At 44.5% G+C, this 26,917-nt stretch overlaps 1 protein-coding gene across 1 annotated transcript in view; it reads left to right on the top strand.

The window, feature by feature from the left end:
• Positions 1-26,917, top strand: part of DCAF1 (DDB1 and CUL4 associated factor 1) — an 85,480-nt gene that overhangs the window by 8,109 nt on the left and 50,454 nt on the right. Inside the window, exons 2-9 of the mRNA XM_075005347.1 lie at positions 251-368; positions 6,488-6,564; positions 9,108-9,181; positions 10,869-10,982; positions 16,962-17,099; positions 18,147-18,650; positions 20,040-20,141; positions 26,245-26,403. Coding sequence (XP_074861448.1) covers positions 259-368; positions 6,488-6,564; positions 9,108-9,181; positions 10,869-10,982; positions 16,962-17,099; positions 18,147-18,650; positions 20,040-20,141; positions 26,245-26,403 — 1,278 coding nt within the window. The 5' untranslated portion in view covers positions 251-258. The remainder of the gene's footprint in view (positions 1-250; positions 369-6,487; positions 6,565-9,107; positions 9,182-10,868; positions 10,983-16,961; positions 17,100-18,146; positions 18,651-20,039; positions 20,142-26,244; positions 26,404-26,917) is intronic.

The following is a 26,917-nucleotide window of genomic DNA, read 5'->3' on the forward strand; positions in this document are numbered from 1 at the left end:
CTATGATGAGTATGTAGCAGTCTAGATTTGGGTTTACAAAATAGACTTGCATTTGAGTATGTACTTGAGGGATGAAAACTAACCCTCTGCTTCTTTTTTGTGTCAAAATCCGGAGAAGTGGATGGTTTAGCTTTCTTCCTCCCTTGTGGCTAAAGGTGACTTAGTGCTCCTCCTTTTTGAGGAGTCCGCACGACTGAGTGGGACGCCTTGCTAGTTAACCTCACTTTTTCTTCCCATCTGACTTCTGTAGGCTAAGCCATGACGTCAGGAGGTGGGCATGTGGACTCCAAGGCTGAACTCACTGCTTTGTTGGAGCAATGGGAGAAAGAGCATGGGAGTGGGCAAGACATGGTCCCTATCCTTACCAGGTAAGCTCCGTTAAATAAGCTCTGAGAAGCAAACGCCACTGAGGCACGAGAGCACTTCTGGCGTGTGGTGATTTATACATGAAGTTGTTAAAGTGGTTGATCGGTTATTGATAACTTATATTCTTTTTAGCTTAAAAATTCAGCAATGTGCAGTGCTTCAAAGTTTTTGTCAAAACAGCATGGTGTTGTTTTGTGTAGATTTTTATATAAACTGTCTGCGATATATTTGAGCTTCATACGCTGAATGTTTCTCTCCCTCTTCTATAATTTGAGATTTGGACAAGGGAGAAAAGTTATATCTGCTGCTAAAACTTGTGAAACCCCAGTCTGAGATTGAGAATTACAAGTTTATTCCATCTGGTTGGGGTTACAGAGTCTTGCAGTAACAGTGGTCAAATTGTGCAAAGGCAGGTGAGAGAGACGCAGGTGAGGTAAATAGAGAGAGAACATTTGTGAAGTTGGCTTGCTAATTCCAGTGGAGAGCTTAGAAAATGAGCAGTGGCTTCCCTCCTCCCCCACACTTGGGAGTGGAATCCTGTAACGAGCAGGGGACTGTGGTGTTTCTGGTTAGGATGCTGGTGATGCGTCATAGGTATGAGAAGATGCTGTTTCGCCCAACAATTGCTGCCTAGACAAACGTTCTGTTTTGGTGGGGAGATGGAGTAGCACTGACTGCCCTAAGTAAATCAGGTGAGAGAGAGAGAGGTGCGAGGTGTCTTCTCCAACATCTCGCTGAGTCATGAGAAATAGGATTCAAGAGCAGAATAGTTCTTATTGAAGAGACTCTGGACAACAGTATTGCCATTCGTGGGGCTTTAAAATCATGAGTTAGGCCCCTATGTATCAAAAGTTTGTTTTTAAAATTATATGTTAAAATGTCACATTTGGGGCTTTTATTTGTCTTCTGGTTTACTAAGATGTCTGAGTACACTTCAGTTCATGGTTTTAGGGTTTCCCCTGCGCAATAAAGACTAGAAACTTACTCCTTTTTTAAGTATAAGCCAAGATCTTCATGTTCTCACTCGTTTCCCAGAAGTGGGTTTTCATAAAAACACCAAGTACAGTAGTCCCTTGAGTTATGCAAGGGTTGGATTCCCACACACTTCGCATAATTCGAATTTCATGTAAGTTGTGGGCTGGGCAGCAGCTTTTTTCCTTGGTGGAATGCATGTTCTGCAGCTGGGGAAGCAGCAGGAGCACCTGGAGCTCCTTTTGAAAGCGAAGTCTTGGGGTTGGGGCTGTTTGGGGGGGGCGGGGGGAAGAGATGGAGTAAAGCCACAGCCATACACATGAGGTTTGAACTGGGATGGAGGTGTGTGTGTGTGTGTTGAGCCAGAGCCATGTGTGGAGGTGGTGAGCTGGAGCCATGCTTGGGTGGTGAACCGGGCCGTGGGGGTTGAACTGGGGTGGGGAAGGTTGAGCTAGAGCCAGATGTGGGGGTGATGAGCCAGGCCGTGGGGGATATGGGCTGGGGGGATGGGTGTTGAACTGGGGCTGGGACATGGGGGTGCAGGGATTGATCTGGAGAGGCATGGCATGGGGTAAGCCAGGCCATGGGGGTTTGTACTGGGGAGAGGGTTGAATTGGGGCTGTGCGGGGCTGGGGGAGAGGGATTTTGAATTGTGCTTAACTTGCATTAATGCCATTTAAGTACAGCTTGAAATTACGCATTTTGGGGGTTTACTGTGTTACCAGATCTGCAAAATATTAGAGTTGGCAACAGTGGCATTAGTCTGGACTCTTGGGGATTTCTGTCCAAGAGTCCTGAGACATACCCAGTTGTGCTAGTCCACTTAGTCATGCTGTTTTAGAGATGTGCTTGGTCTCTGCATCATCTGTGTTGTCAAGGCTGTTTCCCACTCTGATGCGTGGTGTGCAGAAGGTGGGAACCCACAAGAGACTTTAAAATACCTTGCCAATAAAGGCTTTTGTTTTTAAAACAAAAAACTTGCCAAGACCATACATTCCCTGGCCTTGAATTGGTATTGCTGCCACCACCCAAATGCGCAAAGCTCCTCTGAAAACCCAGGAAGGCACATTTGGGAATTCCTTCTTGTGAGGTACTTTCAAGCTGTTTTCTAACCCTCCCTCTGGAGAGAACTTGGAAACGGTAATTTCTCTTCATAGCTTGATTTTGTGGTTTTAGGCATGAGTACACAGCCACCTGCCTTCTAGGACATAGGAAACAAATCATGGTCTTAAAAAGGTGATTTTTATTAGCAACAAAAGGGACACACTTGGTGAAACATTGGTTTCTAGGTTGATGTTTTGGGGTTGCTAGGTGTTACAGAGCAACTGAAATAAAAATTAAAAAAAAACAGATGATTGCTTCCTTGGGATTCAGTTTGGAAGTTATAGTGCAAGGGACTGTCATGCTGTTCAGCGTTGATAGCTTCAGCAGGGTGGTTTTGGAGAGTGCTGGGCTCTTGCTCCTTGTTTTTGTGGAGGTGATGCTAAAGCTCAGTACGCATCTGGCACATTGACATGTTTGGCTTCAGGCAGATGTAGCAATGATTTTAAGGCAACTGGTGTAGAGGATACATTTGATCTAACAGTAGCTGAATTTACATTGCTTTGTAAAACAAAGACTCTCAGCTGTCAGGAGCTTGGCAACATGGCTTTATTCAATCTGCTTAGAGGACAGGACTTAAATGTGCTCCAGACTGGCTTCTGCATGGATTTAAGGGAGTCTCTTGGAGTGTCTCCTCTAACAACATTAAATACTCCCCACAGAGATTGATTTGTGCTCAGTAATGGTTCAAGTCACATTTGACTTGTTTGTCTGTTGTTGTAAACTCTTAAGCCAGAGGAACTTGTGGTTTATGCTTGTCGGTGCGTGACATCTTCCTGCTTCCTTGTTTCTTCCGTGTTGAAACAGAGGAATCTTCCATGGGCAAGACTGCATAAAATGAGTTGGCAGAACCCACCAAAGTGTGATGTTGAAGGCTGTACTGAAACATCATGGAAAAACGCTCAGGAAAAAGTGATTTGTCAGCTATAGGCTAACTCTCAAGATGTCAAGGCTTCAGCGTAACCTATAGTAACTGTTGCAAATGGGACAGTAAAGTTAAATCACAGTAAATGGAAGTAATCAGTGATTTGCAGACTGGCAGGCTGCATATGAAACCATGTCTCCAAATAGGCTCATATATCCCACAGGGTCAAGGTGCAATCACAATACAAGTGAAGAAGCTCATTAGAAGGCAAAGTACTTCTAGACAACTTCAGTATGAGAAGGTGCAAGAGCATTCATTCCAAGTGTGGTGTAGCTCAGCTGAACCAGTTTTGTACCTGCCGTGGGCTGGATCCTCCAACCCCTGGCACAAAAAGATGCCTAGATGGTGTAAAGCTAGTGATTCTATGCCACTCCTCCGTGGCTGTTTTTCCCCTTATATTCAAAACAGGACACTGCTCTTGTGGTTCTGGGTTAGAGGTAGAGTTCCGGGGGTCTCTTGTTATCAGGGCAAGATAAAGACTTCTGAGGCTACTGTAAGGCTATGTCTACACTACTACCTGTGCTGGCAAAACTGTCACTTGGGTGTAAATATTACACCTCCCGAGCAACATAAGTTATACCAGTGTAAGTCCTACTATGCACAGCATTGTGTTGGTGAGAGAGCTTCTCCCAATGACACAGCCTATGCCACTTGTGAGGGTGTGCTTTTATGCTAATAGGAGTGGGCTCTCTCATTGGCATGGATCAGTGGTGGACAACCTGTGGGCTGCATGTGGGGTTCTATATGTGGCCCATGTGGGAAGAAACAAATTTCTCTTTCCCCTTCAAAGGTCTTTTCCCCTTCAAAAAAAATGAGTGTTTTTTCAGTTTCGACTAGCTAAGTGATTTTACCTTTTCATCTCTGTTACAAACGTAGTCCATGAGATAGATAGATACGCATGCATCACATCCAGACTTCACGTGGTAACGGCTCTTCTGTGGGATTGCTCATAAGCTTCGGCTGACATGATTTGGCTGCCCACTGAAGCCAGGTGTCCTGATGTTAGATGTGCGTTCCTTGCTATTTGTCAGTTCAGTCTGCAAGTTCGTGTTGGAAAGACTGAACTAGACTGTGGCCTGGCCTACATTAGGAAATGAGGCCTGTATAACTACATTGGTCAGGGGTGCATTGTACATGAGTCCTCACTGGCGCACTACCACAATGTTGCTGTGGCAGATTATGTGTAGACAAACCCTTAGCGCTAACTCTTCAGATCACCTCTCCCTCCCCATGGTGTCTCTGCTCAGCAGGTACTTTTATTAAAACTATTAATTCCAATGGAAATATTAGGGTTGACAGTAGGATGTTCTATGTAAAGGTATGCCCGATTGCACAGTGGGCTGTTGCTAGAAATGCACCAGAGCACAAATTCTGCCATCATTTCAGTACAAGATGCAGTTTACTTCTCTTTCGAATCAGGCTGACAAACATCAACTCTTGGAACTCCCCAGGGCAAAGAGTTGTGTGAACCTTAGGAATGATGCCCTGGGAATAAAACGAGTTTGCTGAAGGCTTTGAATTTCAGATCCTGACCAGGTAACCTGCCACTGGAAGGCCTCAGAAAAAATAGATACACTTAGGAGAGCATTCAGTGCCAGAAAATTTGTTGGTCTCCTTTCATTTGTCAGATAATGATCATCATCTGTGACTTATCATTTTCCATTCCCAGGTACCTCTTCTGCTCTTCCTGGAAGAGCAGGAACATTGTATTTCTTAGAAATGCTCAGGCTGGTAGTCATTATGTCTGGGATTTTGTCTGTAGCTTTAATGTCACGGTTCAGTCAAGGGGAATGCATAACTTTAAAGTTGCTCCCACAACTCTTCTGGCTGGTGCAGATGGGCAGTTACCCTGTGGTAGGGCTCCATGGGAGGGTGGTAGCTCAAGTTCATCCTTACTCCAGCCCTCCAGCTGCTGCCTAATTGTCTGAGGAACTGATGAGGGCCTATCTGAGCAGGGCTAGGTCTTGCAGTGTTATTTCACAAGGTTCAAGAGTGGGAAGAAGTCAGAAGATACACCCCCTACAACCAGGGTGAGCGAGGACAGGGCTGCAAAGCCTTATCGTGTAACATGTAGTCTCCTTTACCTCTTATGGTATATGTGTTCATGAGAAATTCACTCTTTTTAACTCATCCTCCAACACCCTGTCCACTCCCCAAGAGCCAAAAATAATAAGTCTCCAGGAACTGGCTCTGTGTTAAGCAAAAAGCAAACTGAATTGCTCTACTGGAGAGGCTGGAGAAGACAGGATTTTCCTGCTGCATGTCTTGGAGGTCATCAGGACCAGCATTCTGAGATTGTGTGATGGCAGGTTAGTTTTTCTCTCTGTCCTCATTTTATACAGAACATCGGAGCAGTTCGGCTGGTTGCAGTGGTCTTTCAGAAGAGGAAAAAGTGGTTTCCTTCCATTGCTTTTCTTTGCTGAGTCCCAACAGTCAAGGGCCGTGTCTACACAAGCCCCAGACTTCGAAATGGCCATTTCGAAGTTTACTAATGAAGCGCTGAAATGCATATTCAGCGCTTCATTAGCATGCAGGCGGCAGCCGCGCTTCGAAATTGACGCTCCTTGCCGCCGCGCGTCTCGTCCCGACGGGGCTCCTTTTCTAAAGGACCCTGCCTACTTCGAAGTCCCCTTATTTCCATGAGCTGATGGGAATAAGGGAACTTCAAAGTAGGCGGGGTCCTTTTGAAAAGGAGCCCCGTTGGGACGAGACGCGCGGCGGCGAGGTGCATCAATTTCGAAGTGCTGCGGCTGCCCGCATGCTAATGAAGCGCTGAATATTCATTTCAGCGCTTCATTAGTAAACTTCGAAATGGCCATTTCGAAGTTTGGGGCTCGTGTAGACGTAGCCAAGCTGTGTCATTGCAGCATGTTTGCATGCCAGCAGAACATTGATACGTGGTAACTGTTTTGGGAGAACCAGGCATCACCATCTCATTTGCTCTTATATGTATCCAGTGGATGTCTGGAATCTTCCACTGGTTCACAGGTACAACGTGAATGGGGATTTTTGGTTTGTTAATAGTATTTTGGGAAGTAGACTGCTTTGGAGCTGTCCCTTGGGAAATAAAATGCATGTGATGTTTTATTTTTTGTTTTTGTTTTTTTTTAACCCCCTCCCTAGAATGTCTGAGTTAATTGAGAAGGAGACTGAAGAATACCGCAAGGGGGATCCGGATCCATTTGATGACAGACACCCTGGTAAGACCTTATTAATACAATGTCTTATATGTGACCCCACTGTATTTCAGGAGAAAATTAGTCATTCATGTGTTTAAAATAACACAAAAATGGCCCGAAGTTTTGGCATTACTAACCATCTTACAAATCTTGGTTTATAGTTTTGTGACCTAACATTTCTGATCATTGGAGGTCTAGGGTACTGGAGTGGGCTGGGGAATCTGTATGTGAGGTAAGGTTCAAGAGTTGGTGGGAGGGGACAAGGGATTGGGGCACCTACCTGGCACAGCTTTTGGGGAAGCACAGATGGCTGTGTGCTGCCCTGTGCTTGTAGGCTTCTGTAGTTGCCACTGGCTGTGGTTCCAGCCTGTGCATGGCTGTCTGTGTTTCGGGGGTCTTCTGCTTCCCCCTGTAGGGAGCTGGCGCTTGTGCTCCAGCCCCACAGGGAGGGTTGGGGGGTACAGGGGGGAAGTGTACCAAAGCTTGGAGACTTGCCACAGGACTGGAGTGCCAGCATTGGCTTGCCCCACTGTGGTGAGAGGGAGCCCCAAGACTCAGGGACTGGATCAGGGCAAACCACTGGTTGTGGGTTCCCAACTCACTCTCAGCATAATTTTGCATTCTTCCTGTCCTAGCTAATAGCCATGGACTGATCTTCCATGAACTTATCCAGTGTGTTTTTTTTTTTTTTTTGTTTGTTTTTTTTGTTGAGCCATGTTATAATCTTGGCCTTCACAACATCCTTTGGCAAAGAGTTCCTCAGATTGACTATGTGTTGGGTGAAGAAATACTTCACTTTGTTTTAAACCTGCTGCCTAGTAAATTCATTGGGTGACCCCTAGTTCTTGTGTTAGGAGACGGAGTAGCTAACACTTCCTTATTTCCTTCTTGACATCAATCATGATTTCATAGTCCTCTAATTTTCCTCCTTAGTTGTCTCTTTTCTGAGCTGAAAAATCCCCGTCTCTCCTCCTTTGGAAGCTGTTCAATATCTATAATAATTTTTGTTGCCTTTTTCTGTACCTTTTCCAATTCCAATACAGGTTGAACCTCTAATATGAACACTCATCTGGCAATATCCATAATCCATCATGATTTTAGTTATCCAGGTTACCACTTACAATGGGTGTGGTCAAAATTTCTGTGGTCTCATAGAATTTGTTTCCAGTCACCAGTCCTGGCTGTCAGTGTTCTGTGGTGTTATTTTGCTGTAACTCTACCCCTAAATGTCTTCTAAGAGCCTGGCAAGCAGTGGAAGTGTTGGTAATGTGCTATAGAATATTGACCACCTGTGGTCTGGCAAGTTCTCTCCCTCAGTCGGGTCCCTGTATATGAGAGAGGTTCAATCTGTATATCTTTATGAGAAGGGACTCACAGTAGTCAAAATGTGGGCATACCATGGTTTTATACAGAGGTAATGGGATAAAACAAACTATCTCCTTCCTAATGATTCCTAGCATTTCATTAGCTTTTTTTGACTGCTGCTGCATGCTGAGTGGATGTTTTCAGAGAAATATCCACAGTGAGTCCATGATCTCTTTCTTGATTGGGCAGAGCTAATTTAGACCCCATCATTTAGTATGTACAGTTGGGATTATTTTCCAGTATGTATTAGCAACATTGAATGTTATCTGCCATTTTCTTGCCCAGTCACCCAGTCCTGAGTCCCCTTTGTAACTCCTCAGTTTTCTTTGGACTTCACTGTTTTGAGTAGTTTTGTGTCATCTGCAGATTTTGTCACTCTGGTGGGGTTTTTTTGTTTTTTTTCTCCCACTAGTCATTTACTTTTGTTTAGCTAAATTTTAAATGTAGACGGTGCCTATGTCTCCAGGTTTCCAATTTGGAAGAGGGAAGAGATTGCCGTCTGAGTCTCATCCACCCTCTAGTGGTTGGACATAGACCAGCACAGTAGCCACAGGGAATAAATAAACAAAGCCTCAGTACTCTAAGGCTACAAAAATGTCTTCTAATGGCAGTGAGTGAAAATCCTTTACAATTTAGCTAGAGGTGGGGAGCCCTTGGACGCTGGGGGTGTGGAAGCAAAAGTTATGTCAACTATTACATGTCTTAATTCACGTGATTTCTCTTGTGTAAGATAGGTATATCTCCATTGAGAGAGAGAAAGCAATCAGTCGATCAAGCTCATAGATCTGGAAAGGACCTTGAAAGTTTGAGTCCAGCCCCCTGCACATGCAGCAGGATCTGTCACCATCCCTGACAGTTTTTTTCTTATCTTTAATGTATTTGCCCCAGATCCCTAAATGGCCCCGTCAAGGATTCACCTCACAACCCTGGGTTTAGCAGGCCTATGCTCAAACCATTGAGCTATGCCTCCCCCCTGTCATTTGGGGTATCCCACAGTTGATTTTGCTGTGACATATGACCATAGTTTTATACTTCAGTGTTGGCCATGAAGCCGAGAGCTCATAATGAAAGCGATGTCAAGTTTACAAAGTGGCTGTCTCCTTTCTTTGCTCTTCCATTCTTGTTTAGTTGTAATAGTTTGTTGCTTTAATTAAGGAAGACTGAGTGACCAGCTCAACCCCTTCTTTGTGCCTTGCCAGGTCGAGCGGATCCAGAGTGTATGCTGGGCCATCTGTTGAGAATACTTTTCAAGAACGATGACTTCATGAATGCAGTAGGCTTATACCCTTTGCATTTATTTGAAAAATATAATTGTCAAGTGCTGACAGTTCATTGTTACTGGCATTGATTTGTCTTTATCTGCCATGGGCTGGTTATCCTCAGTGCTTGTTGTTCTTGCTTTTAGCCCAGTGCACATTGGAGTTTTTCTGCTGTTGGGAATATTTCTTTCAAATGCTGGTTTTAAAAGAGGGTTAAATATGATTTGCCTTCCTCTAATAAAATGGAGGGAGGGAAGTTTTCTAAATGTTAATAGTCAGACGTACACTGATGTAGTGTAAACAACAAAAATGGAGTCAGCCCTGGTCAAGATTTGCCAGGTAAATTAAGTCTCTGAAAAACAAAACATATCCTGCAGTAATTCCTAGTGAATGCTTTTACGTGTTTGATGACTGCAGAAGCTGGGGAAGAAGACGAGGTCTAGAGGACTGAGTCACTGGCTCTTTTCCTGAATTGCTAACACTTAGCACTTACCATAGCTAATATTAAATTGCAGTGACACCCAGAGGCCTGTATTAGTAATGGGCCTATTGTGACAGGTCCTCTAAAGAACATGGACCCTTCCACAAATTGCTTGCACATCACTTATGGTTAGACTACAAAGAGTCAGTGAAAAGGGATACAAACGATGAAGGAGAATCTTGTGCATTTGAGTTTTCTCATTGAAATAAATGCCAGCTACTCTTCTCTGCCTCAGGCTGTTGCTGATGATCTGATTTTGTAGAGGCCAGGACTGGGCAAACTTTTTGACCTGAGGGCCACATTGGGCATGGAAATTGTACAGAGGGCTTGAGTGTGTAAGGCTTGAAGATCTTGTGCCTCCCCAAAGATCCAGGCCCCCCACATCCTCTTCAAGCCCTCTCTGACTGTCCCTCCTGGATCCCTTGCCTTCTGCCCAACTCACCTGCTTCGAGACTGCACCCCCTGGAGCCTCTGGACTCCTTGACTGTGCTGCCTGAAGCACTGGGGCTGGTGGTGAAGTGCCCACACTGTCTGGGGACTGTGGGAGCTGAGGCTGCAGGGTGGGGAGTGGGGGGGTCAGGGCAGAAGGGGAGGAGCTTTGGGGCTAACTGCCCTAGCTCCCTGTCCTGTGTGGGAGTTGGGCTGGGTCCTCCTGACAAGGCTGTCTTCATCCTCCTGACACGGCTGTGTTTGCCCTTCACCTGATGGGCTGGATGTGGCCTGCAGGTCACACTTTGCCCTCCTCTGGTATCTGCATTGTAGCCTTACAGATCAATCCAGGGAGGGAAGTGTAGAAGAGAGAATTTTTTTGACCAAGGGGAAAAAAATAAGTTATGTTGCCCTTCCGCTTCTTTTCTGATGCTGTGCTCTCTCTGAAGTCACGTCTACACTATACCTTATGCTGGCGAAACTGACATTGCTCAGAGGTGTGAAGAATCCACTCCTGAGTGACGCCGACCTGAGCACTGTCCATCCCAGTGTTTATGTTGGCAGGAGAGCTTTTCCTGTCAGATGCGCTGCAGCAGCATAGCTGCAGTGTTTTATGTGCAGAAAAACCCGCAAGTGCAGGTCGAAGGGGTGCACACTGACAGTACCACTTGTGTCTTCCCCTTTGCTCCCATGTTTTGTGAAGCTTGGGGGAGTCACTAGTGATTTGACTGCATGCTTTTAGGTCAGAGTTAAATGTCAGGCCATCCCTATTTTTGATCTTCTTCCCTCAGCTGGTGAATGCTTATGTGATGACAAGCAGGGAACCCCCATTAAATACGGCTGCCTGCCGACTCCTTCTGGACATCATGCCTGGACTGGAAACTGCTGTTGTCTTTCAGGAAAAGGTACTGTGTATAGCAAGACTGGTTAGAAGAGCTTGGTACAGTTAGCGTTCTAGGAGCTCTTAGGCTGGTTTTGGAGAAATCTGTACATATGGAAATCTGAAATGCTGTGTCTGGAACACAACCTCGTCTAAATTTTAATGTTTTAACGTTTAATTTTAAAAGGACGCTTTAATAGTTGTAGTGTTTAAGCTAAACTAATTAAACCCCCAGGCACTTCTAGGCTGCTTATGGGTACTGAAAGCTGACTTGCATACTCATTTAGTAGAGGAACAGGAGTCAAAAAGTTGACTTATACCCACTGTTCTGCATATACGTTCCAGGGACATCAGCAATGTGTGGCAATCAATCTGTTTGACTCTCTGTTTTGTCATCTCATTCCTTGAAAAGCAAACTTTTTAGTGGGACCGTAGGTAAGGTAGTAAAAGGTTTACTGTTGAGTGTTCTAAACTTAAATCCACATGCCTTCTGGAACTGTCTTGAAAATTGCTGTGCCGCCTTGGGGATCTGTGGATCTCCTTGTGACTGAGTGCCCGGGAAAGGCCACAGTGAGGTTACTACACTCAGGCAGACAGCAAGAATGAAGGTAGACAATCCCCCCAAACTGGCCAATTATTTTTTAATTAGCTCCACCACATCCATTATAAAGATCTTTTGTATCACCAAGCACCTAAGTGCCGAATCTGGGGGTGATCGCAGGGTGGAGCACTCATGGAAAAAATTGGTGGGTGCTTAGTGCCTACCAGCAGTGAGCTCCTCCGTCTCTCTCTCTCTTGCTCCCTCTCTCCCCCTGCCTTCTCCTCAACACCATGTGCCTATCAGTGGCCCTTCTGGTAAACGTCTCCCCCTCTTCCCTGCACCTCTCACCTGCTGCAGATCAGGTGTTCCCTATGGAGCAGGAAGTGGTGGTGGAAGGAGGAAGAATGGAGATGGCATGTGCTCAGGAAAGGGGATTGGAACTGGGTGGGAAGAGGCAGTGCAGAGGAGGTGAGAGCGTGACGCAGGACTAGGTGTAGGAAGAATTGGGGGCAGGGACAGCATGGGGGTTGGGGAATGGGACAAAGCGGAAGTGGGAGAAGAAAGGGTGTGAATGCGGGTGAAGGGATAGATTGGGGGCAGGGCCTGGGCCAGAGCAGAAGGTGAGCAGCCCTGAAGCAGGGAGAAATCGGCACCTGTGACCCCACCAGTCAACAAAGAGTCAAACACAGTCCCCTTTAAACGTTCCATCCCCTGACATCAACTGGACAGCCAAGTGAGAGGTTATTGAAAACCCTTTCACCAGGGTTCTTACTTAAAAAGGGTCAGCTACCTACCCCAGATTGATATGTGTCTCAGGTCTTACCCAAATATCATGGTGTCACCTAGTCCCTGGTAAACTAAAGATTAAATGCTAAAAGCAGAGTTATAATTGGTTAATAGATCATATAAACACATGATTGCGAAGTTCTTATAACAGATTTATAGCAGTGGTGGAATAGACTGTTGGCTTGTGAAGTATCTCTGGTGACTTCCAAAAGATTGGAAGGTCCTCAGTCCATAGTTAAGATGCTTTTTAGCTATAAACTCAGTCCAGAGAATTAGAGCAGGAAAGAGGTGTCTCAGGGATTTTATATTTACTTAAATTTACTGTCCAAACAAAGCCTGCCGCTCCTGCATGTGGAAAGTTACTGGCCCAAGCTGGAATGCAGGGTGACAAAAGCATATTACATGCCCTTATATGACTTGATAAATCACCAGGGTTGCTGTTGGCTTTTGAGGCATCCTCTGGAAGAGCTACCTGGACAGGATAAGTTTCTTCAATGACCCATTGAGAAAGTGAAGAGTCCTTGATCGGTCATAGCTAATATTGATGATTTCAGATACAGAAATGATACAAAATAAGCATAATTAGCAATTGTAACTTTTAAATTCATACCTTACATGACATACTTTGTACAACATGTTGTGGTTGTATAACAGTGATGTCAGCAGTGATCCTATTGGTCATCTTTGCTATACACAGCACCAAACCCCTAGTTAGATAAATTAGAGGTGTTTTCAATGGGTTTCCGTCATAGAGCCCTGTTAATAAAACTGGAGTGATGCCAATACTTTGATTTATGAAACACATTTTTGCACACACTTGGGGATTAAACAATGACTGATCCTCATCAGACTGATATTCTCTTTTAGACTTAAACTCAACAAGCATCTGGCATCCACTGCCCTTTTGGGGAAGCAATTAAAAATCTCTGATAAAGAGAAAATTTAGATCTCCAATGAAATTTGGGCCGGTTTGAGCCAGAGAAAGTTCTTCACGTGTGTTGCAGGATTTGGGCTCTGTTGTAAGCTAGAATGTATCAGACAGTTTGATGGAATAAAATCTTGTGTGTATTTAAAAAGATTTGTCGGTGTAGATGTACCAATAGAGCTATACGTGGTGTAGGTATGGCTAAGTTGGCAGAAGCCTTACTTTGTTGGTCTAGCTAACTCCATGGGTTAACTCCGTGACAGGAAAAAACCCTTCGGTTGCTATAGAAAGTGTTTATGCTATGGCATTGTAGCATCAGTCGTGCAGACCTGCTCTGAGAATGTTTTCTGAAAATGATTTGCTCTCTGAATTTGCTTCTGCAAGGTCTCTTCAAAGCTTTGCCCTTACGGCACTGCATAACCTAGAATTAACACACAAAAATGTTACTCAAGTCCCAAAGACAAGTGGGTTTTTTTTTAAGATCTTGTTCACTTATTGTAAGGTGGAAAATGTGCTGCTACGACCACATCATTGTAATGTTGTGTCAGATTAGGATCCAGGATAGTTTTTTTTTTTTTTTGGTAGTCTAAGTTGATCATTAGTTTAAAAGGTTTTTCAGGTGCAAGCCCAACACCTCACTCTTCTCCCTCCAAGTAAGAAGTTGATTTAATGTTCAGGTTGTTTTTAAAATCCACATGCATCATGAAACTCTTGAAAATTGATGTTCCACAGTAGGGGCTGGGATAGAATTTGGGAGAGGTGGAGAAAAGAACCTGTTGATGAATTAGTCAGTTCAGTCCTCAGAGTTATTGTGTCAGGATGTATTTTTCTTCCTGAGGTGCCGTGATTCATTGGAGAACATCCTACTGAGCTGAAAGAGCTACTTCATGCTTGTGCAATTCTTCTGTATTTCAACATTTACTGCAAGGGGGTTCAGAGCCCCATTCCTCTGAAGTAAAAAACTTTGTTAATGTTGGTTACCTTCACCCGTGTCTTCTCCCTTATTTCTAATGGAGCTCAAACTAATAAAGAAGTTCAGCTTATTGGCTGGGCTGAGATGCTGTCCTTTCCAAAAGTCAGCTGACAAGCAGAGAGCTGTGCCACGCACCTGCTTTAGTTTGTCTGCTAACCTTGTATAGTTTACAACTTTTGTTTTTTAATTCAGAAGAAACTCATTAAGACTATTGTTTGTTTGGGTCCTGTGAAATAGCAGCATTACAAGAGTCAGTGTTCAAATAGCTTCCAGTTTAAATAAATACTGATGTACAGAGGGATTTACTGCCATTGTTTGTCAATATATGCAGGAAATTTGCTGGGCGTTTTAAATAATCTGAGGGTTATAGCCTCATCTATGTCGCATTACCATTTCTTAGAAGAATACTTCCATAGGCGTGCAGTCTTGACGAATGAGCAAATAATTGGGGGGTAGTAAATAATGAAATTCTGAATATTCTGGATTGGTTGGTGAACTGGGTGCGAGCAAGCAATATACATTTTAAATGTATAAGTTTCGAAACGAAGAATATGGACCATACTTAAAGGATTAGGGACTCTATCCTGGGAGTCAGTGGCATCTCATTGTGATACTGTTGCCAAAAAAATAATGCAATCTCGGGCTAGTGAACAGAGAGACTTTTTAAGTAGGATTGAAGAGGTTATTTGATTGCTGTATATGTCACTGGTATGACCACTGCTGGAATGCACCCTGTGTATGGTTCTGTGCCCACAATTCAAAGAGGGTATATTCTATGGAATTTCTGAGCTGTGTTGTAAAGGAAGTCAGGCTAGATGAGAGGTGGCCGGGTTTACTGACCCTCTGAACTGCATATGATAATCTTCAGAAGTTCAACAGCTGGGTGCACAGCAAGAGTAGGGCAGAAGTGATGCTGAAGTCCCTAGGGTCCCTTCCATGTTTGGAAGAAGCCCATAGTTCCAGTATCCTGCTGCAGGGTAGAAGCTCCAGGTCTGCTAACTGTAAAAGAGTTGGATGTGGTTTGCAAGGAGTAGTTTAGGCAGCCCTGCACCAAATGATCACAGTGGTCCCCTTCTGGCCTGGGAATCTATTAATCTATGAAAAAGAAATGGCTGGGAGACAGCCGGCCGATTGCACTTCTCTGCCCATTCTGTACAACTGAGGCTGTGTCTATTCTACAGCCTCCCTTCCCATAATTTATTTCACTCAGGGTGTGAATAAATGTGCTTGAATTCTCAGTTCTATGCCTGCAGCAGAGCTTTCCCCAGTGGCAGATCTTCTGTCATTCATGGAAATGGTATTTTATGCCAATAAAAGAAAAACTCTCTCCTATGAGCATGGTGTCTTCATGAGATGTTCTGCATCAGCACAGTTACATTCGTAGGTGTAGACATGCCATAAGATGATACCAACCTCCTGAGGTGGAGAGGGTTAGCTAGTTAATATTTATAAAAGGCTAGATAAGAACAAAGTGTGATATTGTTTACTATTAAAGTCCTCAGACATGAGGCTAGGCCAAATTGCCCTCTAGTATCTGATTGAACATGATTGGAAATTTTTGATCTTTCCTGACAATAGTAAATTTTAGAACTTAGTACTTTTGGTCAATACATGGCTTGTTTTAGTAACTTACAAGTTCTTTAAGTAGGGTTCTATTTTATATCTGTTCCCCCCCCCCCCCAAGGCATAAAATGCTTCAGAAAATTTAATTTTTTAAGTAACATTTTTCAGTCATACAAATACTTCTGTAAACTGCGCTATATTTCATTTTTTGCGTGGTGGTTACTGGCATTTTTTGTTTGTTGCTGGAATAATATGGCCCTCTAGTGGATAAAGTATTTCACACTTTATAGATTTTGAAGATTAATTTAAACACTCTTAAAACATTGAAGAGAATATGAAGGAACTAAAATTGAGACTATGTGCATACAAGTAATTCACTAAAATAAAAACTAGATGTTTTAAAAATCTGGTCTGCTCAGATCTTTAAAGCAATACATGACCTTGCAAAAGCTGAATTATTACAACTCTGTTATTTGCATTGTAGTTGGTAGGGTAGGGATTCCAAGCATGCATCAGAGTTCTGTAGTGGTAGATGCTAAAGAAACTTTGTGGTCTGCTTTGGAGTCAGTGATATTTCAAGAGAAAAGCAGGAGTTTATACTGTTACTTTTCAACTCTTTGTCTAGATTGAACAAAATATCTGATATACAAGAGCCAAACAGACACTACGGTGGCATTCCTACTTGAATAAAGCTTCTTGCTTGGTGAAATTATCAGAATAGTTTCAAGTGTTTCTGTTGCACCAAATCATTCTGGATTTAGGAGCAGGTCGGGAATCCCTTATTTTCATTGGTGAGCAATTGCATTCATGAATAACGATTTGCTTCAGAGGGATTACTTGTGTGAGTAAAGGGGTTCGCAGTCAGTCCATAAAGAATAGTGAAATGTCTTGATGAAGGAAAGAATTCTTAGCCAGATCCTGTTTCATTGTACTATTATAAATCCAAAGGAATTCCTCTGTGATCAGTGGAATTACTTTAGGCTTACACTGTTGTAACAGAGAAGAGAATTGGGCCAGATAGTCGGTGTTAACCTAGTGAATGCTGGTATTTCTGGGCAATAAGCCAAATCGTGATCAAAAACATGTAAATTGTTGGTGTGTGACATGAATAATGGGAAATAAGGAGAACTGTACCTCCCCACCATTGATAGGGTGTGGAGGGGGGAGGAGGAGGAGGAAAATTTAGTGTCTGAATGGCTTCTTTGTTTTACTTTAGGAAGGCATAGTTGAAAATCTGTTTAAGTGGGCCCGAGAGGCGGATCAGCCATTGAGGACGTATGCAACTGGATTGCTAGGAGGTGCTATGGAAAACCAAGATATTGCTGCCAACTACAGGGATGAGAACTCGCAACTGGTAACATCCGCATGAGATGTTTTCCCTTTTCCGGGGCAGGGCATGAAATTATAAAAACCTTTTGGTTTGCCCAGTGCTGCTGACATTTTTCTGTAACATTATTTTATGCACTCGAGTGGCTCTATTAGCAAAACTGCAGAAATAATCATGTTTTGCTTCATTTACCCCCTCCCAAGAGGTATATTTTTCAGTGGTGTGTTTTGTGATCCAATTTCCTGTGAACTGGGGCATTTTCAAAAGTGCCTATGGGAGCTAGGAACATGAGCATCGTTGACTGTCAATAGGCGTTCCCTTAAGTGCTTCTGAATATTCTGCTCAGTCCATAGCGATCACGTCCAAAAGCTGATATGCAGGATTCATGTTGGAAAAATGAAAGGCAGAACAACAGAAAAATGTGAAATAACATTTTTTAATATGAAGCCTCTTGTTGCTTTAGTTTTGTGATGTCTTATCTAAGTTGTCATCACTTAAGTGGCATAAATTTAGATCCATATGGGACAGGTGAAATTAGCTCTCATATGAGCAGAATTAAATTTCATTTTGCACAACTGAGATGAAACTGGGGCTTGTTGGTTTTGTAGCACTTCAGTCAAGTTCCTTATAATTACAGCCACAGTGGTACTGTGCGCTTATCATGGGTTTGTGGGTGGAAGGTAGAAGAAGTGCGCAGGAGACACAAGGGCTCCTTCTAGCTGGTATTTCTGCTGTTGAGTACATCTCCAGGCCCCCTCTCGTTCAGTCATAAGGAGTTTGGGTACTATTGGTCTTATTCGTACAGGAAGTCGTTATGGCTAAAGAACCTTCCATTTGGCTTGCTTAGAATTCCTTACTTTTAAATACTGGAGGCAGATTTTCTGGCCCAAATTCTGACCCCAGCATGCATGGTAACTTATGTGAAAGAGCTGGATGTGTGGTAAGCATACAGAAGGCTTACAAATCTAGTGGCTTTTTTTTCCTCCAATGGCTGACGTTTGGAGTGGGCTAGCTGTACTGTTTAGTTGCTTTGGTGTCAGGGACTGCTCTCTGACTTGCTGCTTTGCATGACAGGTAGCTTTGGTTCTTCGACGACTACGGGAGCTACAGGGTAATGAAATGACCACGAAACAAGAAAACAAGCGTCCAAGTCCTCGGAAACTGCCTTCAGAACCTCTGCTGCCTCTGGACGAAGAGGCTGTGGATATGGACTATGGGGAGATGGCAGTAGATGGGGAACAGGAGGAAGTTGCAGGGGATATGGACATCTCTTTCCATCTTGATTCAAGTCACAAGACCAGCAGTCGAGTGAACTCTGCCATAAAGCTTGAAGATACGGGACTTAAGAAAAGCAAACCAGGGAAAGCGCATGAAAGAGACAGCTTCCGGAAGGCCAAACAAAAGCTGGGCTTCTCTTCTTCAGAGCCAGAGCGGATGTTTGTGGAGTTATCCAACAGCAGCTGGTCAGAAATGTCCCCATGGGTGATTGGCACCAACTATACCCTTTGCCCTTTGACTCCTGCCATTGAGCAGAGACTTATTCTTCAGTATCTGACCCCCTTAGGAGAATACCAAGAGGTGAGCATATAGGGGAGGGGAGGAAATGGATTTTTTTATTCTTTTGATGAGGCTTTTATACATTTTAGGCTTGGCAGGATTTGTTTTTGATCAGTAATGGTTAATGAAAGTTGACTTCTGTTGACACAATGAAAGCGACTGAAACAAATCAATCAGTGACACTCGCTATGGCCATAGAGATCAGCTGTCACAGGTCCTGCGGCAGTGGCAGGAGCCCTTTGCAGCCTTTCTGTCACAGTGGTGAATGAGTAGGTCTGTGACAGCAGAGCGCTTCCTGTGCTGCTTTTCCATGGGTGACCCTTGATTTTGGGAGTCAGGGGGTATGTGGAGAGACTGCAGTCCTGGGAGGACAGGGCAGAGGTCCCTCACTAGGACTGCAAGGAGGAGGAGCCTGAGCCCTTGGCCATGAGGGAGACCATCCCACTGCTGAATGGCTCTTGTAGCAGTGGTGGGTGTCCACAGGGGTTCTGTTGTCACAGACGGGCTCACTCTCCCATGAGGTGCAGGTGGAAGGGGTCTCTGTTTTGCCTTGTTGTGACTGCAGCCTTTCTCACATTTCGTGCCCACAGAGGTGGGGTGTCACTGGCGCCGTGGCCATGCAGGATACCCTTTGCAGCTCCATGGTGACCTCTTAGCTCCCTCATTCCTGTGAGGGAGCACTGAGGTCAGGGTGTCCCCTCCCCCTGCCTGCCTGACCATATAACTAACCCATCTGCAAAGCAGGGCATAGGGATAGCGCTGGAGCAGGAGTCCAGTGTCTAAGGTCTGAACGAGCCTTCTGGGTCATGTAAATGCGTTAGAGACAGCCCCTGGACTCTGGAGACTTCCTCAGCAGCTAGTTTCCATGCTTGTTCTCTCTCTCCCTCCTCTCCCATGCTGCTATACCTCATCTCTGCAGACAGGCAGGGAGGAGAGGGCCACGGAGAGTACCTTAAAGAGACAGTTGATGGCATCTTTCAGAAATGTCCTCAGCAAACAGTACATGCACTGTGTTGTTACCGCTTGTGCACTTCCTGCAATGCACATGTATTATCTGTTGTTTTATTCTTTCAAAGGGTGTTAGTTTTTTGCATTTCATAATTTTTGCTTCTCTTACACTTAAGTTTAATTCTTTGAGTGGTGAGTTCTAAAATAATCTGTCTTGGCTGGAATAATGATACTTAAGTTTATTTTTAAGAGTACGTGTAAGGTATCTTGGTTTTTTATTTCTGCTGGTGTTGCATGTCCTTGCATACCAAAATATTACATCCCTGGATGAAAAAAAATATTAGCACTTTGCTTCTAATGGGAGAAGAAAATTGGTGGTTTGGGAAAAGATTTAAAAAAAAAACCACACTTTTTAAATGCTATGAAACACTGAGCACATCTCTCAATTCTCACTGTTTTCAGCTGCTCCCTATCTTCATGCAACTTGGATCTAGAGACCTGATGATGTTCTACATTGACTTGAAGCGGACCAATGATGTGCTGCTCACCTTTGAAGCTCTGAAGGTAAATAACCGTCACAGTGCAGAGCAGCTGTGCGTTGAATTGTGGTGCATTGAACCAGCTATTTGTTGTGCAGGCTCAAAGGCTTCTGAGGTGAATGCCCATCTCCTTCAGTAGATGACACCCATATATATCCTCCAGGATAGCTTGGGATTGGAAATGGAATCCATTTGAATCAGAGGTTTCCTCTGAGAGCAAGGACGAAGCAAGCAGCAAGTGGAAGAGATCACCTCCTGTTTACCCTATGAAATAAATGAGGAATGTTTTCTAGTGGAAGAGCAGATGAATAAATGTTCAGTGTAGGTTCTAATCCTGGCACTACTGCTGACTGGCTGGGTAACCCTGAAAAAAATGTCTGAAGCACAGTTGGGTTAAGATGGAGATTCTTTCCAGCCTTTATAAAGGTCTTTGAGCCTTAAGGTTCCTTTCTCTCTGAAGAGACGCAGGGGGACTGGTTGGGGGGATGGGAGACCTGCTTAAAGTGCTAGAGCAGTTAATAGGAATACTATAGACCACTCCCCCACCCCCAAGATATGCATACTTGAGTTGTGCGTATCTAGGTTAAGGCGACTCTGAGTGGGGAAAGTGACCAGAGCTGCTATGCTGGTCAGTTTCCCGGCTCCTGTGGGCGGGGGGTGCAGCTGAGATGCTGCTCCTGACAGGAGTGAAGAAACTGCTCTTGTTAGGGGCATCAGCCTGACTCTCGCCGCCCTGACGAGCGGTTTCTCCACTCTTGTCAAGGGTGGTGAGTGTCAGGCTGCCACTACTGACAGGAACGGGGAAACTGACCAGTATCGCTGCGCTGATCAGTTTCCTGGCTCCAGCCAGTGGAGGGGAGCTGGGAACCAGGCAGCCTGGCTCCCACTCCCCTCCTCTTGCAGAGCTGGGAAACTGACCAGGCCATCAGTTTCCTGCCTCTGCAAGCCAAGGGGAGCAGGGAGTTTTCCCTGCTCGTGTACCTGACAGGTCATCTAGGTTGATTGGGCAAGCTGGTGCGTTATCAGTAAGCAAAGAAATATTGAAATCAAGATTTTGCTTGGTACATTATTTCTTCCATGCAAGGATGGCATGGAAAGTCAGCCATTCTGAGAAAGAAGGTCCAGTTATCCATTCCTTCTTACTGGATTGCCAAATGACTGGAAGGTGCTCCTTTGAAAATCCTTTGAGAGTGTGAGACATTTCAGATCGGTACACAGTCAGTGGTTTCATCTTCATGTCTCTTGGCAGCTTTACCACCTACAAGCAAGATTAGGTGTCTTTAGCTACTTGTAAGTCTGGGTCCGATCTTCTCTCCTTGGGAAATGTAAGTCCACTCAGGTATTCTCTTGCAATGGAGTCCTGTTTCATTAATACTGGCAACTTGTTGAGGGGAATAGCCTCTTTCCTCAGTTATTTGCTTGGCGTGTTTGAGGAATTCTTGAGCTGCTGCAGTATTGGCGCTAGGTGCCTCACCAGTCATCTTGATGCTAGGCAGGCTGTAGTACCTCTTGAACGGATAAAACTATCCCCAACTTGTGTCTGTATTTGATTCTTCATATTGTTCTCTCTTCAAATTGGCATACAAACTGTTTGCTTTAGTTTATATCGCTATCAAACTTAGAGGTGCGCTCTTCTGGTTGAGTCCTCTGTCCACACTGAGAGAAGGTGCTCCATGTTTTCTAGCAAACTGCTTCTTGATCAGTTTACTGTACCAGCAGTAGGTGGTGGTACACATCAAGCACTAACCCTGATCTTTTTGGCATTGTTCCACGTTGTTCTCTCCATTGCTAGAGTAAGACTTAGAGTGATGCCAACGTGTACTGCATAATTGCCTGCATCGAACACCTTTAAAGTATATAATTTAGTGCTCAAACTAATGGTTTTCCTGGTTTTATTACTGCTAGTGGTACTGCTGTTGCTTGGCACTCTGTCATTTACTGGACAGTTTTTTGCTCACGATAACAACAAAGGAACATAAGAACAGCCATACTGGGTCAGCCCAAAGGTCTGTAAAGCCCAGTATCCTGTCTTCTGACAGCAGCCAATACCAGGTGCCCCAGAGAGAGTGAACCGAATAGCTAACGATCCCTCTCCTGCCATCCATCCCCAGCCCCTGACAAACAGAGGCCAGGGACACCATTCCTTATCCGGCCTGGCTAATAGCCATTAAAGGACCCGACCTCCATGAATTTATCTAGCTCTTTTTAAAACTGTGTTATTGTCCTGGCCTTCACAGCTTCCTCTGTCCAGGAGTTCCACAGGTCGACTGTGTGCTGTGTGAAGAAGAATTTCCTTTTATTAGTTTTAAACCTGCTGCCCATTAATTTCATTTGGTGTCCCCTAGTTCTTATATTATGGGAACAAGAAGATAATTTTTCCTTGTTCACTTTCTCCACGCCACTCTCACAATTTTGTATCCCTCTATCAGATCCCCCCTTAGTCTCCTCTTTTCTGAGCTGGAAAGTCCTAGTCCCGCTGTGTCCAAAACACTCCCCATTCGCCCCATGTGGCAAATGGGGAAGCATGGCGTGGAGAATCTGGCTTGGGACTGGTGCGGCAGCGAGGGCAGCAATACAGCATGGCTCTCAGGGCTTTGGGGCTGGGTGGCTCCTGCAGCGTGCCTCTGGTGGGCTGGCTCCAGTGAGGTGAGTGGAGGGGCTGCGGTGGTGGGGGCGAGAGGGGGGCGGCCATGTGCCAATTGGTGGACTTCCCTTTGGATACCACTGTTCTAGCCTTTTTTAATCTCTCTTCATAGGGGGTCTGTTCCAAACCCCTAAAAATTTTAGTTGCCCTTTTCTGAACCTTTTCTAATGCCAGTACTGTACATCTTTTTTGAGATGCGGTGACCATCTGGATTCCCCTTGTCCACGTTTGTTGACCCCTTCAAAGAACTCTTAATAGATGAGTAAGACATGATATCCTGTTACAGAAACCATGTTGACTTTTCCCCAATAAATTATATTCTTCTGTGTATCTGATTTTATTCTTTACTGTGGTTTCAACTAGTTTGTCCGGTACCGACGTTAGACTTACTGCTCTGTAACTGCAGGGGTCGCCTCTAGAACCATTTATAAGTATTAGCATTGCATTATTTATCTTCCAGTCATTGGGTACAGAAGATGATTTAAAGGGTAGGTTACAAACCAGTTAATAGTTCCGGAATTTCCCATTTGAGTTCTTTGAGAACTCTTTGGTGAATACCATCTGGTCCTGATGATTTGTAACTGGTAAGTTTGTCAATATGTTCCAAAACCTCCTTTAATGACACCTCAGTCTAAGTCAATTCCTCAGATTTGTCACCTACAAAGGATGGCTCAGGTGTAGCAATCTCCCCAACATCCTCAGCTGTGCAGACTGAAGCAAAGAATTCATTTAGTTCCTTCCCAATGACTTGATTGTATTTGAGTGCTCCTTTTTTATCTAAGTCATCTGGGGGGCACATACACCCTCTCAAACTTGAATTTCGCATGGGGATGGGGGGCAGGGGCTTTCTCCCAGCAGAACACATGTTCTGCAGCTGGGGAAGCAGCAGGAGCACCTGGAGCTCCTTTTGAAAGGTAAGTGCTGGGATTAGGGGGCCAGTTGGGGAGGGTTAAGCTTGGCAGTGGGTTGGGGCTGTGAGAGGGGCAGGGAGTTAAGTGTGGGGTAGGTTAGGGCTGCAGGGAGGGCAGGGGATGGAGCTGAGCTGGAGTCATGCATGTCTGAGGGTGGAGCGGGTGAGGGCTGGAGTCACACAGTCTGTAAGGGGGTGGGGGCGGTTGAACTGGGGCTGTGCAGGGTCAGTGGTATTGAGCCAGGGCCGGGCGGTGTCAGATTTGGAGTATCATTTTGCAGGGTTACAGTACTTAAAAACACTTGGTTGCTTTGAGTTTTTTTCTAGCTGTTTTTCAAACTGCTTTTTTGGCTTTTCTTATAACATTTTTACACTTAATTTGGCAGTGTTTATGCTCCCTTCTATGTTCCTCACTAGCATTTGACTTACACTTTTTAAAAGATGCCTTTTTATCTTTCACTGCTTCCTTTACATGGTTAAGCCACAGTGGCTCTTTTTTGGGTCTCTTACTGTTTTTTTTTTTTTTTTTAATTTGAGGTATACATTTAAGTTGGGCCTCTGTTATGGTGTCTTTGAAGTTTCCATGTGGCTTGCAGGGATTTTAGTTTAGTCACTGTGCCTTTTAATTTCTGTTTTACTACCCTCTGCATTATTGCATAGTTCCCCTTTCTGAAATTAAATGCTCCAGTGTTGGACTGCTGAGATGTTCTTCCCACCATAGGAAAGTTAAATGTTATATTATGGTTGCTATTTCCAGGCGGTCCAGTTACAGTTACCTCTTGCACCAGATCCTGCACTCTACTCGGAACTAAATCAAGAATTGCCTCTTCCCTTGTGGGTTCCTGTACCAGCTGCTCCAAGAAGCAGTCATTTCAGATATTGAGAATTTTTATTTCTGCATCTCATCCAGAGGTGACATGTACCAAGTTAATATGGGGATAAGTGAAATACCCAACCACTGAGATTTTGATTTTGATTGTCTCTTTAGCATTTCATAGTCACTGTCACTGTCCTGGTCAGGTGGTCTCTAATAAATCCCTACTGCTTTAATCTTATTTGAGCATGGAACTGCTATCCACAGATACTCCATGGAGCATTTTGATTTGTTGAAAAATTTTACTTCATTTCATTCTACGTTTTCTTTCACACACAGTGATATCCCCCACCGGCATGACCTGTTCTGTCCTTCTGATATATTTTGTAACCCGGTATGATTGTCTCCCGTTGATTGTCCTCAAACCACCAGGTTTCCCTGATGCTTATTATGTCAATATCCTCCTGTAATACAAGGCACTCCAGTTCACCCATCTTATTATTTAGACTTCTAGTATTTGTGTATAAGCACTTGTCGTTATTTATTCATCTGCCCTTTGCTGATCTGGCCCATCCTTGTCTATCCTCTCTTCCTGACTAAAACCTAGAAAATCTCTATCAATAGACTCTCCTCTAAGAGAAGTCTCTGTCCGAGCCGCGTGCTCCTCTGCACCAGTCGGCTTCCCCCATCTCTTAGTTTAAAAACTGCTCTACGACCTTTTTAATGGTAAGAGCCAGCAGTTTGGTGCCAGCTTTCCCCAGTGCTGGGTGATGTTCCATTGAACAGTGCGTATTTGTGCGACTTTTCATTCTGGAGTGGTTGGGGTCACGCAGCATCAATCAGCTACTGAAAGGGAAAGAGTTTGGGTAACCCGTGTCATTCTCCATGGTCATCTGTTCTCCCACAGGAAGACCTGTGGTTTCAGGGTAGGTCTAGTTACGGAGTCAGTTTCACTTGCAGGCTCTTACTTTCATAAGATCTGTGATGGAGGATCGAAGACCTGTCTTCCACAGTGCTCTGGAAAAACTGGCCCTGCTGTACCTACCATAGCAACCTTGCATTCAGCACGGCAGCCGCTGTAAGTGCTGCTGGGCTGTGCCATTATGTGCTTTCAGGGGCAGAGAGATGCAGCTGGCATCGAAGTGAACAGCTAAGTGCCCATGGATTTAAGACTTCCAGGGAGACAGGGCCAGTTTCTGTGCATCCCTGTGCCTCTTCTCCCTCTTAGTAGAGTGAGGTGGGTGCTGGAAAGCTGCGTTTGACAGGTAGGGTGGCATTGACACACACCATTCACCAAAACATTCAGCAAGGAGATGGAAAGGGAAAGGGAAAGGCCTGTGCATTTCTTTCCACTTTTGTGTTGTGTGTCATGCTGTCACTAACCTACCCAGACACGCTATAGAGTCTTCAGTTTCATCTCTAGTGGATCCAAAATACAGTACGTTCACCATTAGTTTTGCACTGAAGTACAAATTCATGAAGCTGGGGAACTGAGCAGTATTGAGGCAGGATAATGTCTGGGTTTGTGACAGATACACCCATCTGTTTGACAGTGAGAGGAAAACCATATCAGGTAACTGTAAAGGTGTTGACATAAGTTGTCATGCATTCAGCTGCTGCCTCTCATGATGGAGAGAACAGGAAGTAGGGAACCATACTCTGCTACCTTCCTGCATGAGTAGCAGGACATGATCTTTTAGTGTTGCTGAGCCCTGACAGAAGTCTGGAGAATCCCTTACTAACCTGCGTTCTTTTCGTAGCATTTGGCATCGTTGCTGCTGCACAACAAGTTTGCTACGGAGTTTGTTGCTCATGGAGGAGTGCAGAAGCTGCTAGAGATTCCTCGTCCATCCATGGCAGCCACAGGGGTCTCCATGTGCTTATATTATCTATCCTACAACCAGGATGCCATGGAGAGGGTAAGACACATTTCCCTTGCTAGGCGTGTAGTGATGTGCAGGAGTTGAGAAACTGTGTGTCATAGTTGGTTGAAACAGTGGCTGAGCAATTCCGTGGTAGAGCTGAAGAGCCTTCTGCGGCCATGGCTTGTATAGAGAAGTGAAGTAAAGGAACATGTACAGTGCCACTGAAAGGGTGTTTGACTGTGTTTAAGCCTGGTGGTGTGCACCTCCTTCCAGGGAGCGTAATGGGGCAGAATGTAGAATTAATTCTGTCTTTTAAAACTCTGGAGAACACCCCCACTTACAAAAATGTGAACATAAAATCATAAGAAAATTCACCGACAACTCCACTCACCCCAGTGCTGTAATCTCTCTTGTGTGGGCAGTCATATGATCATACCTCTCTCTTCTGGCCTTTAAAATCTACTGGCTACATTTCTACTGATTTACTGGGATTGCTTTTCCAGATTAGATCCAAGCCTGGGTGAATGCTTTGTTGCATGGTTCAGAGGCAACAAGCAGTGAAAATTCA

The sequence above is a fragment of the Carettochelys insculpta genome, chromosome 11 (assembly GCF_033958435.1).
Source record: "Carettochelys insculpta isolate YL-2023 chromosome 11, ASM3395843v1, whole genome shotgun sequence".
Taxonomy (NCBI): Eukaryota; Metazoa; Chordata; order Testudines; family Carettochelyidae; genus Carettochelys; species Carettochelys insculpta.